The sequence below is a fragment of the Bos javanicus genome, chromosome 20, assembly GCF_032452875.1.
Source record: "Bos javanicus breed banteng chromosome 20, ARS-OSU_banteng_1.0, whole genome shotgun sequence".
Taxonomy (NCBI): Eukaryota; Metazoa; Chordata; class Mammalia; order Artiodactyla; family Bovidae; genus Bos; species Bos javanicus.
Window position 1 is genome coordinate 58,551,288 of NC_083887.1, and position 13,101 is coordinate 58,564,388.

The window sequence follows — 13,101 nt, forward strand, 5'->3', positions numbered from 1 at the left end:
GAAAAGGGCAGAAGTCGGTCCTTCTTTACAGGCAGAAGAACAAGGCTGGGGAGCTGATGTCTCTTGTTGTTCAGAGGATGTGGGGCAAGCCTGTTCCTCCGTACTTCAGTGCCCTTTAATGGCACTGTGACAGTTCCAAGGCTGAGGTCACTCCACAGGGAGCCACCGAGACTTAAGACACAGACAGTGGTCTCAGCATCTAAGTCAAAAGGTCAGCCATGCAAGAAATCTTACAGATTGCTTACCTTCACTCCCTGCTTGTAATGTAATTACAAGGCTGAAAGCAACGATGGCAAATACAGACCTGACCTGATCACAGGGCCCTCCGGCTCTGATTTCTGTGATGTATGTGGCGTGATCCAACCAGTCCATGCTAAAGGAAATCAGTCCTGAATAGTGATTGAAAGGACTGATGCTGAAGCTGAAACTCCAATACTTTGGCCACCTCATGTGAAGAACTGACTCATTGGAAAAGACCCTGATGCTAGGAAAGATTGAAGGCAGGAGGAAAAGGGGACGACAGAGGATGAGATGGTTGGATGGCATCACTGACTCAACGGACATGAGTCTGGGTGGGCTCCGGGTGTTGGTGATGGACAGGGAGGCCTGGCGTGCTGCAGTCCATGGGGTTGCAAAGAGTTGGACACGACTGAGCAACTGAACTGAACTAATGTGTGTGGGATAACAATTACAGTCAAATGAAGCATACACAAAACTCAACACGTGTCTGTGGGCTCTGGGGACTGAGGGGACGAGGAGGAACCTTCTAGTTCCAGCATTCACCAGGGCCTGACAACCAATGGTTCCTGCCATTTCTCTATCCCTCTCCAGCAGAGCCCACAGCTCCCCATTTCTTGCATCGATGTATTTCAAAATTAGAATTAAGCTTCTTCTATAAATACAATTTACTCCTAACCATTTTTTTTAATGGTTTCCAGGACTTCCCTGGGAAGTCTGAGAAGATCCCACATGCCGAGGAGCAGCTACTCCTATGTCCCAAACACTGAGCTTGCACTCGAAGCCCAAGAACCACAACTCCGGAGCCCACAGGCCTAGAGCCCGCGAGCTGCACAAGAGAAGCCGCTACAATGAGAAGCTTGAGCGCCACGACTAGAAAGCAGCCCCTGTGCGCAATGAAGACCAGCACGGCCAACAAAAACGAACACATTTGAGAAAACAGGTGCCGGAATATTTCAAAGTAGACTGAGCCTAAGGCTCACTTGAAAAAGAAGGGTTTTTTTTTTTTTCATTTTTAAAGTATCACAGTCCAGCTACACAGAGCAAACATATGATTCAGAACCAATTGCCCTGTGTTGCAAGAGCTCCTTCTGCCTAACCACCATGAGAGCTTGGGAAGGCAGGAGCCACGCTCCATGCACACCTTCTTGGCCGGAAGGGAGCAGGGCAGAATCAGGGGGAAAAGCCTCAGAAAGAGGCTGGCAGGCTTCTAAGCTTTTCCATTATCCATCCATCCATCTCCTGGAAAAAATACAACTCACTCCTCCTGATATTATCCTAGCTTTAATTACATAAATACATAAAATTTCTTAAGGACAACAAAGAACATCAGGGAAGGAGTCAGGAAAGAAAGAAGATAGGGAGGTTGTTACTCTCAAAGTTGCGCCTCGGATGTGCTATGCTCAGTCGCTCAGTCATGTCCGACTCTTGGCAACCCCTGACTATAGCCCACCAAGCTCCTCTGTCCATGGGGATTCTCCAGGCAAGAATACTCAAGTGGGGTGCCACGCCCTCCTCCAGGGAATCTTCCCCACCCAGGGATCAAACCCAGGTCTCCCGCACTGTAGCTGGATTCTTTACCATCTGAGCCACCAGGGAAGCCCTCACCTTGGGTATTCCCATCAAACTCCAACCAAACCATCACCAAGACGGGCTGACACCTTTAGGAATTTCCCAAACTTTTAAAAATTACTTTTCCCATTCTTAATTTGGAAATCAATCTAAAATAGTCCAAAGTTGTCCAAGAAACATCTTAATATTTCCAGATGTTATCTAGGAAATAGGTCCAGATGTTATACACAGCTTAAGTCTAGCTACTGAACTATAGATATACACACATAACTATAGAAACACACAGACACACGAGTGCACACACAGTTATCCCTGGGCACTTTCCCCTGAGGGCGAGGGTCCCCAGCCTCCAGGATCTAATGCCTGATGATCTGAGGGAAGCTGATGTATAATAAAGAAAAAAAGGTGCATAACAAACATAATGTGCTTGAATCATCCCAAAACTGTCCCCTGACCCTGGTCCGTGGAGAGTGTCTTCCATGGAACCGGTGCTGGTGCCAAAAAGGCTGAGGACTGCTGCCTTGGGGGACCCTGGTGATGTGGCTGGCACCCCAAGTAGGGAGACCAAGCTGCCTGGGGCTTGCCCTGGGCTCTGTCTTCTCCTTGTCCTCCAGACTCCTAAGTCTCCTGGGTTCCCACGCCTCCTCCCACTGGCTCACAGCTCCACACCCTGCCTTCCTTATCGCATCCCCTGCAGGCAAGAGATTCGTCTCTTCTCCCACCTTTCTTAACCCCACGGTTGAACTGTCTGCTCCTTCCAAGCTGCGGTTACTAAGCTGACTGACGGTCAAGTCTCTTCTCCAGTCCTGTGACAAAAGACACTGAAAGCTTGCTCCAAAGCCCCCAGAAAGATCAGCAGTCAGCCTCGGTCTGCTCCCGACAGGTTCCCAATCCCTAAGCAAACATTCGCTCCAGGACTCCCTAACTCTACCTGAGAAACTCTCCAGGAAAGATGGGCATCGCCTAACCATTCTTATCAGGAGACGCAATCAGATCTGTGACTGTGGGAATGTAAACAGAAGAGGATATTAAACCTCAAGGTTCCGTAATGATCCTGATGAGAAAACCCATTCTTCTGACTTCAATTAACAAGCACAGGACAGGTGAGGTGCAGGGACCATCCCTGAAGAGCCAGGCCCCGTGTGGGTGGAACCCCCGGGGTCAGGCATCACCAAGGGATGTCAAAAACCTAGCTGGCAAAAGTCTAGCAGCCCAGGACCCAAGGTGGAACCGCGGCTTGCTTCTCTATGGACCTGAAACCCATTTCTTTGTGTTCAAGGGGCCGAAATCTTTAATATTTTAAGGATCTCACACACTGGCAACGTTCCCAGGCAAGGAAATGATCCCTCCCTTCTCCGGTCACCCCTAACTCCCCAACATTAACCATGAAGGTTCCTTCACAAACATCTCCCAGTTAGACGACAACTCCAATGGAGGGCCAATTCTTCCCCATTCTAGGGTAAACACAGAGACCTTAACCCCAGATAGTCTTCAATTAGCAAAATCGGGGAATTTCTTCCATTTCTTCATCTACTCACTCATTCATTCAACAAATACTGAGTATCTATTATCCCAGACACTTGGTAAAAACACCAGAGAATAAGACACAGCCCACTGTGCCCTGGACCTTCATCCCTGTCCTCCAAGACCCCCTGACTTGCATGTTGGTCCATGATGGGGACCCAGCCTATCTCCCCGCCTGGAATCTTGCTCTCACACTGCACTCGTCATCCTACAACCAGAGCCATCATTCCAGGATGAGTGCATCCCGTCCTCTCAGTTCAGTTCAGTTGCTCAGTCGTGTCCGACTCTGCAACCCCATGGACTGCAACACGCCAGGTTTTCCTGTCCATCATCAACTCCCGGAGCTTGTTCAAACTCATGTCCATTGAGTTAGTGATGCCATCCAACCATCTCATCCTCTGTCATCCCCTTTTCCTCCTGCCCTCAATCTTTCCCAGCATCAGGGTCTTTTCCAATGAGTCAGTTCTTCACATGAGGTGGCCAAAGTATTGGAGTTTCAGCCTCAGCATCAGTCCTTTCAATGAACACCCAGGACTGATCTCCTTTAGGATGGACTGGTTGGATCTCCTTGCAGTCTGAGGGACTCTCAAGAGTCTTCTCCAACACCACAGTTCAAAAGCATCAATTCTTCGGCGCTCAGCTTTCTTTATGGTCCAATTCTCACATCCATACATGACTACTGGAAAAACCATAGCTTTGACTAGATGGACCTTTGTTGGCAAAGTAATATCTCTGCTTTTTAATATGCTGGTTAGGTTGGTTATAGCTTTTCTTCCAAGGAGCAAGCATCTTCTAATTTCATGGCTGCAGTTACCATCTGCAGTGATTTTAGAGCCCCCCAAAATAAAGTCTCTCACTGTTTCCATTGTTTCCCCATCTATTTGCCATGAAGTGATGGGACTGGACGCCATGATCTTAGGTTTTTGAATGCTGAGTTTTAAGCCTACCCATTCTTTGCCAATCAAGTCAAAACCCACAGCCTGTGAGTTTGACCTCGATGTGGTGAAACAGGGAAGCGCTAACCCTCTGCAGGCTGGCCGAGAGCACTAAAGAAGACAGAAACATTCCGGGCGCTCAGGTTCACCAAACCGTCCCCTCAGTGTGTCCCGAAGCTCACAGAAACAACTCCATAGCCTTAGGCGTGGGGGTCACCATTCCAGTCCTGCCCCCACCTGGCTCTCCAGACAGACTCTGCCATTTCATCTCTCCTCTATCCCCCAGTTCCTGTTGCCCAACCCTCAACCGCCTGACTTTCCACCTACCCATCCAAGACCAGCTCAAACCGCACATCTCCCAGGAAGATCTTCCTGGCACCTGGCAAACTGGCACTTCCATCGTGATATACAGGAGCCATCATCTTGATTACACGCTGTACCCCTGATGTTTGAGGGTTCGGACAAAGCTCCTTGGAACCCCTATATCCGCTTAAGGCCTTATGGCACAGAGATGGCCCCTTGGATGGCACGTGCACGGCAGGTAGATGACCCCCGTGAGGGTGCCTAGTTTAATTTACTCCCTCATCTGGGGAGCAACTTAATGGGCAAGACCAAGTTCATGCCTTGGCAAAAATCATACCCTACAACAGGCAAAGACATAGGCACTAACTCTGAGCATGTTATGGGCTAATTCACTGGACTATTAAACCGTCCACTCTCACCAGGCAGGTCAAAATTGACCTAGTCAACATGTTTATCTCTCAGAATATCACACATTTAATTTTAGGTTATTTATTAAAAAAAAAAAAAGAATGAAGCATGGACAAGACAAATCTAGAGTGGACTAGATCTGCTTGACCATTTTTCCTCTCGAGTATTAGCTAGTAGTTCAACACCCACCTGGAGAAGAGTTTTTCCAAGAGATAACTCGGCGAGGGTGACGCTCACACACCTGAAAGGGCTGCGGTGGGCAAGAGAGGAGGACCCACGGGCTTTTGTAGGAGAGGATCTCCCTGTCAGAGGGGCTTTTTTGGGGGGAGTCAGCCTACTTCAGGAAAGCGGGTTTCTGGGGCCCATTCACCTCACACAACATGTTGAAGCCACTAAATCCACCAAGCCGAGAGGCAGGCAGACCACACCAGTGAGTGGGAGAACGGGTTTGATGGCATGCCGCTATGGCCTGCTTCCAACACTCCCGCCCCACGTGGAGCACAGCAACGATGCGGTGTGTTGTTGTAGTAAACTGAAGCTGGTCCTAAACTGAAAAACACTGCCAGGCAGTCACACAAGTCTTCGTTCATTCATTCATTCATTCAACCAAACATCCACTGAGGGCTGCCCTGAGAGTGAACCAAGGGCTAAAGGAACAGGCGTGCTACGTGACCACGAAGAAATATGACATGTGTCTTGCGAAGTTACTTCAGTCACGTCCAACTCTCTGCAACCAGCAAGGCCCCTCTGCCCATGCGATTCTCCAGGCAACAATACTGGAGAGGGTTGCCATTTCCTCCTCCAGAGGGTATTTCCCACCCAGGGACTGAACCCACGTCTCCTAAGTCTCTTGCACTGGCAGGCGGGTTCTTACCACCAGCACCGACTGGGAATGATAAATGGTATTTGTTTCATTTTTAAGCTAACGGTGACCAAGGTTAATACTGTCTAGAAGGTAGGACGTGTGTTTGGGGAAGTCTTCAGCAAGCCTTCCAGCCGCCTGCCCCACCCCTATCCTTTGATTTGGACCCAGGGTCAGTGCTCTGGGACAGCACTTCAAGCGCTCCCACCCCACAGCGCCTGACTCCCACCCCAAACACTGTCCGCAAAGAAATTAGGAAATTGCCTTTGCTTGTTATAAAAACAAACACACAAAAGAAAACTAACCACTAAACCAAAATTACGTGTGTTTTAAAAATCAAATGCCATACCCCCAAGCCTTCCCTTCCTCGGGGGCACTGTTAATGGTCTCACATCTTTTCTTGCAAGAAATCTTTCACAGACGGGGTTACGTTCTCCTGGGAGGGCTATCTTCACAAGCACATCTTCATTCTCACCGCTCGTGTAGAAGCTCTTTTTCTTCTTCCTCAGTATTTACAGACGCCGCCTCCCGACCCAAAGCAAGCCGACAAACCACACGTGGGTTGGCTAATTGGCTTATTATGTTTCTGTGGACTTTGACTGCTTCGGTCTTTACAAGTGTATCTTCTGCTGACGGCATCTTTCTAAAGCTCCACTATTTTCTTCACTTATCCTCAGCTTACCTTTCCTGGCCCATGCTCAAGACAGCAGAATTTTTCCCTGTGTGTGATTAACTTCTCGAGTTTCAGAAACACATTTTCAGTTCTGACATCCTATAGAATCCTCTGCGGGCAGCTGCCTGCTCTGCTTCATGCTATCAACTTGGTTCCCTGCCTCGCAAGCCAAACCGACAGAGCAATTTCCTGTTTGCATAACGAGTCCAAACCATTCCTGATCGTTTAATCGACAAAACGCTTCCCTTCAAGAGCAATTATTATTTCTACGGAATGCTCACAGAGCTGTGGACTGCAAAACACCTTCTCCTGCCCACATCCAACCCTGTCTGGTTCCTGAGAAAAAACATGGCCGGCTTAATGAACTGGTTTTGCAATTATCATAATTATCTTTCTACCTAGAAAAATTAATGTTGGCTGTTTTCAAATTCAAGCACAGCTAGAGCTTGGCACCAAGCTAGGTGGTCAGACTCGTCAGCCTGTTCCCCAAAGCTTCCTTTTCTGGAGAGAGAGTGGCCTAGGAGCTTATTCCTAACCGACTGGACACCCCAAGGAGCTCTGAGAGCTGGAGAAGGCGGAGGACAGCTGCTGCTCCCGTCATGGGTCCAGAGTGCGTGCTGGCCCGTGGATACACAGTGAACACCTGATCCAAGGGATACGGACGCAAGCGACGAAATCCTTTAATAATTAGAGTGGCACTGTTAATACTGCACAGTCTGTGACAGTTCGGGGACAATTAAGAGAAACTAGTAATGGTGCTTTCAACCTCACAACTTCAGTTCTCATGGTAATGCCAAGACCATGACTCCTGCATCTTCCTTCCCTGCCGCTCACCTTCTATGACTAAAACAACACTGCAAAGAAGCATGTACTGCATCCGTATGATGATTCCTGACGCACTTTGAACACGCACACCGCAGAGAACTCAAAAACCATCAGCAGAATCAAAGCAAACTATGCACAAATTAAAAAACATAGATGCTTCACTGGTGCCTCAGCAGTAAACAACCCACCTGCCAATGCAGGAGACCCGGGTTGGACCCCTGATCCGGGAAGATCCCACATGCTGTGGAGCAACTAAGCCCGTGGGCTGTAACTATTGAACCTGTGCTCTAGAGCCCAGGAGCTGCAGTGACTGAGCCCACGCGCCCCAGGGCCTGTGCTCTGCCACAAGAGAAGTCATGGCAGCGAAGAGCACCGTCCCTAAGAGAGCAGACCCCGCTCCCTGCAACTAGAGAAAGCCCGCACAGCAGTGAAGACCCAGTGGAGCCAGAAATAGATAAATAAATACAATTATTAGATATATATATACACAGAGAGAAATTAAAAGGATCTGGAACTCAGCAGACTCCCACTAAGAGCAGAAGGGTGGTCAGTGCGTGTGGAGGACTCACGTGCACTCCCACACATCAGCCCTGACAGCGGACACCGCTCACCTTCAGGTGGCCCTCGGGGGACTGCAGACTGAGCCACTCTCCGGGTCCGGGGGAGGCTCTGTCCCCAACCCATCACTGCGGCCTCAAGGTACCTCCCTGGATGCCACGGGTTCCCCTGCACACCCAGAATTCCTCATCACGAGTGACACCTCATCTACACCCTTGCCTTCCCCTCTGTTTTAGGGCAAAGACATGACTTTTATCTTCTTATTAAAGCTATATCATATAAGCCCCCCCGCCCCCAGCTTTAATCCTCAAGACCCTGGTAGCAGGACAATCTTCTTTATTTCATAGGGAATACACAGTACCAGGACGGGGCTTACTCTTACATTCAACAACAAAGGTGTCCACTGTTTAGAAACGGATGGTCTTTTGTAAAAGCCCATTTTACGTTAATTAGACAACTATTTATGAAGCCCTCCTGAGCCCCTGAGATGGCAGTTCCTGCCAAGTGGGGAGAGAAACACAAGTGGCTTACAATTAAGTAATCTGAGTGGAGACAGACCTAAAACTGCCCCAGCACCGTGCACAAGCACCCGGGGCACTGTTTTCACAAATAAACATAACTGAGGATGACCTGCTGCGAGATGGAAACCGGGGGGCTCCAGGGTAGATCCTGCCTCATCTCCTGTGTTCCAGGCACATGAGCTCGGGCGTGAGCAGCCTGAACACGCGTGCTCAAGAGCGCAGCTCTCACACACGGTGAGACAGAAGCTGCACACGTGTGTGTGTATGCGCGTGCGCACACATTTGTGTGTGTAAGCTGTGTGTGTGTGTGTGCATGTGTGTGTATTCTCTCCCCCATCCGGCCTATCGCACTTTCTCGAGCACAGACGGGTCTCCTCTAGGACACCCGCACCTATACTCTCACCAAGCACAAATCGCTCCCAGGAGGAGGGGCACCACCACACAGACCCCTGTGAGGACCTCTGCACCCACACGTGGGGGGCCCCCCGAGTACCAGGCGCCCCCATGAGGGGGCCCCCACTCACCTGCACACGCCGCCGCCTCCCCCGCCCTCCCCCCGTTATTAGGACACCCGTACCCCCAGGCTCGCCCAGCACCAGGTGCCCCCACGAGGAGACCCCCCACTCACCTGCTGGACATCCTGCTGGAAGACGCACAGCTGCAGCCGCTGGTGGAGCCGCACCTTGCGGTGCTGCCAGATGTTCTCCAGCTGCCGCTGGTGGTGCAGCACCTCATGGATGACGTCCAGGACGTGGTGCACGGCCTTCGAGTAGTTGGCCGAGGCCGTGAGCGAGTCGGAGCTGCCGGGCGTCAGGGGCCGCTGGAGCTTGTCGAGCAGGGACTTCCCGTCCTGGCTCACCTGCCGGCGGGACACACGAGCTATTATAAGCAAGCAACTGCTCCAGAAGTGCAGCTCTGCCCAGGCCATGCCGCGGAGCCTGCCCTCCAGAGCACGGCAGGCCGGCACAGACACACGCTCACCTATACACACCCACATACACACACCCACACCCAAATGTAAATCAGAGTTTCATTCAAAAGCACGTTTTATAAAGACTAGAATAAACTTTAGAACAAACCCATCAGTTATTCAATGATGTCACAAAACCAAATGTGGCAAATCACAGAGTTAAAATGAAAGGACTTTTAATTTTCACAAAACACTGTAGTAGATGCTAGTCTTAATAAGCATGGTATTCTGCCTGGTGGCTCAGATGGTAAAGAATTTGCCTGCAATGGGAGAGACCCAGGTTTGATCCCTGGGTTGGGAAGATCGCCTGAAGAAGGGAATGGCAACCCACTCCAATATTCCTGCCTGAAGAATTCCATGGACAGAGTAGTCTGTCAAGCTACAGTTTACGGGGTCCCAGAGCCTGATACGACTAAATGACTAACACACACAAACATTCTGCCTTAAAGGACATATGCATGCGTGTTAGGTCACTTCAGTCATGTCCAACCCTTTGCAACCCCATGGACTTTAGCCCACCAGGTTCCTCTACTGGAGTCAGTTGCCATGTCCCCCTGCAGCGGATCCTCCCGGCCCTGGGACTGAGCCCACGTTTCTTGCATCTCCTGCACTGTACACAGTTTCTTTACTGCTAGCGCCACCGGGAAACTCCAAATGACATACGGGCTGATACACAATTTCACTGCTGGACTATCTGCAAATTGAAATTTAAAAGTAATACTTATCTTGTGTTATATTAGAGAGAACACAACAATTACAATGGAGCAAAATGTTAAAGCTGAATCTTGAAATCTAAGGGGGAATAAAAAAAGACTAATCTAGCACCAGGCAATAAATACGTACTTACACTTTGTGACATAGTTGGATAGCAATTTTACTTCACAAAAGAAAAAGAAAACTAAAGTGCCATTTTAATTTAGTTCACTAACTTAAAAGAAGTAATTTTAATTAAATGGCCATCATTTTTAAAGGAGATTTCAGCGCTCTAATTTAACAGTGAACTATCCAAGTACAGTTAAATGAAAGCCATCAGACTAACCAAAAAAAATTAAGGAAAGGTGTGGGTGGAATACAGAAAGAAAAGCATTATATATTTTTAAACTTAGGAATGATTATGCCAGCTGTGGTAGAAACAGCACGATCAGACTGGACAGAAGGATGTGATGCACATAAAGTATGCGTGATTCGGGCGCTTCTTAAGCCCATCCTCACGACTGGGACCTTTGTGCTCAGATTCTTCAGAAGGTCTCCTTGGGTATCCATGAAAACGAGGAACAAAAGAGGGCCTTGCTAACAGACACAAAACGGGTTTAGGGGCAAAGTCTTACCACAGAGGAGACGGGGACAGTGGGTGAGTGGGACCGGCCAAAGGAAGCCGAAACCTGGGGGCAAGCGAGAGACCTGGGGAATTTTCTAATCTCTTCCTTTAATCCTTTTACAACTGAAATCGTGCTGGAACGTGACATGTTTGTTTTCTAATAACTGAACCTGAGACCTCTACTGGAAGCTCTGACTCTTCCTTAGGAAGGCTGGTGCTATCAGACTTCGCAGATTAAAACTGACCTCTTACATCAAGTTAGCAAAACGGAAGCAGAAACAAAGCAAGCTGACATAACCAAAGGGAATGGGGGAAAAAGACACAACTAAACGACTGCACTGTGTCAGGCACGTGTACAAACAAAAGCAGGGGAAAGGCAAGTCTTCCGAAGAAGGGAGCTGCCCCCGGAGCCACGGACACCTGTGCGGGTACTTCTGATACAATGATTTGCGGGGAGGGCATGATGACTACTTTGGGGGAGAGGATTTATTGTGACAGATTCAGAGAAGCAGTCTATTACTGCTGAATCAAACACCACCTTGCTTTTTATACGGGCTGGCCAAAAAGTTCATTTGGGGAAACCTGCATGAACTTTATGGCCAACCCAATAATCTGAGTTAGGCTCGGACATATAAATGAGGAGTTTTTTTCCTTTTCTTTTTTCCACCTGCCCTTAACACACACTGGCTTTTCTAGGAATGCAGTTACCATGCTAATCAAAGAAGACATGCTTGATTTTCTTTGAAGCTCTACAGGAGTTGCACTTTATTAATAAAATACCAGTACGATAATACCGTTCTCAGTACTTGAGTCACAAATATAACACACATCCAGTCTGCATCTGTAGCAGCCATATTGACAAAGGTTTTAAATACATGGCCAGCACCTGAATACCCAATTATCTTCTATTTGCATGTATTCAGGTATGTGTAGACTGAAACACATTTTATCATAAATTACCTTTTCTTTTGTCTCTATATTGTACCACATATGTAATTTATAAAGACAATTTTTTTCTGAAAATAGATTATTACCCATACATTTTATTTCAGCAGGTATCATAAAATTCCAGTCAAACAATGGGAGTGCAGCATTTCTTAGGACTGAGGACCAATACTCCAAGTTACACATTTCACATCTTTACAAAACCTAGAAAGAATTGCTTACAAATATTCCCCTGCCTTTTACTCCTTATAAAACACGTAAGTCAGGAAACGCTCAACAGAGCATGTGACTTGGTAAACATATTGTAAGGCTACAGATGAGAAGGTGTGGGGCAGACGCTGACAGCTGCCTCCCAAAGTCCACTAGCTTCTCCCTCACAGCCAAACCCCACAGTCAGGAACAGCAATACCCCAGCTCTAAAGCTGCACTTCCTAGACTCGCTTTTAAATAGGAGTGGCCAACATGTGGTAATTAAAACCGTTGAATGGGGCTTCCAAGAAAGCTGTCTAGGAGGTTACTGAGTATGCTCATTACCCCTTGAGTATTTCTCTTCCCTGCTCCCAAGAACTTGGTGGAGATGGCTGGTGCTTCAGCAGCTACTGCTGACCTTGAGGCAACCTTAAGGATAGTAGCCCACCTGCTAAAAGAGGCAAAGCAAAAAGACAAAAGGATCCAGAGATCCTCTTACTAAGAGACCTACCACACCAGCCCTGGAACGCAAGCCCTGGGACTTACCCACTGGCAAAAAGTCAACCTCTACCTTAAGCCACTGTTACAATCTTAAACCACAATACAGAATGACCAACGGGTTCCCAGCTCTTACCATGTTTCCAAAGGCATCCATGAAACACCACTAATATGCTACCACTGAGAATAAATGATGCGAGGAAGAATATTCCATCTAATCTTTCTTGATATCTGTTCAACTGTTTGACAGAGCTCAAGAGCAGGAATCATTACTGGGTTAGAACAACATGCCTGCTCAGGCTGGAGGGGCAGCAGGAAATGACTGAGTACGTGAGCATATAATCGCACCTTAACATAAGGGGACGCATCCAGCAAAGCTCTTTCTCCTGGGAGCTGTAAGCAGAGATTAAACCGTCTCTGTCGGTGCTACTGCTATACTGTCACTGGGGTAGAGAGTATGCCAGCAGAAGTGGCCAGAAAAATTCCAGGCAGGAGAATATCTGCTGTATCGAAACTGGACCCCGTGGAACTTGAAGTGCGTGCTCCCATGTAGCATCTCTCCAATAAAACTTTCAGAAAGAACCTGACTTCATTTCAGTGTGTTGTTCACAGATGTGTCAATTTAAAAGGTGTTATTTAAGCACATGAAAGATATCATGGAACATTTTAGTAACTTCTGGCAGAATGTCTTTGTCTTTTTTAAGTACAGAAGAACTATATGGGGAAAAATGTTAGAATTTTATAAAGGAGACTGTTCTACTGT

At 48.1% G+C, this 13,101-nt stretch overlaps 1 protein-coding gene across 5 annotated transcripts in view; it reads right to left on the reverse strand.

The window, feature by feature from the left end:
- TRIO (trio Rho guanine nucleotide exchange factor) overlaps nucleotides 1–13,101 on the reverse strand; it is a 362,510-nt gene that overhangs the window by 180,860 nt on the left and 168,549 nt on the right. For all 5 annotated transcript variants that reach the window (XM_061393858.1, XM_061393857.1, XM_061393861.1 and 2 more), the window contains exon 9: nucleotides 9,047–9,277. In XM_061393858.1, coding sequence (XP_061249842.1) covers nucleotides 9,047–9,277 — 231 coding nt within the window. The remainder of the gene's footprint in view (nucleotides 1–9,046; nucleotides 9,278–13,101) is intronic.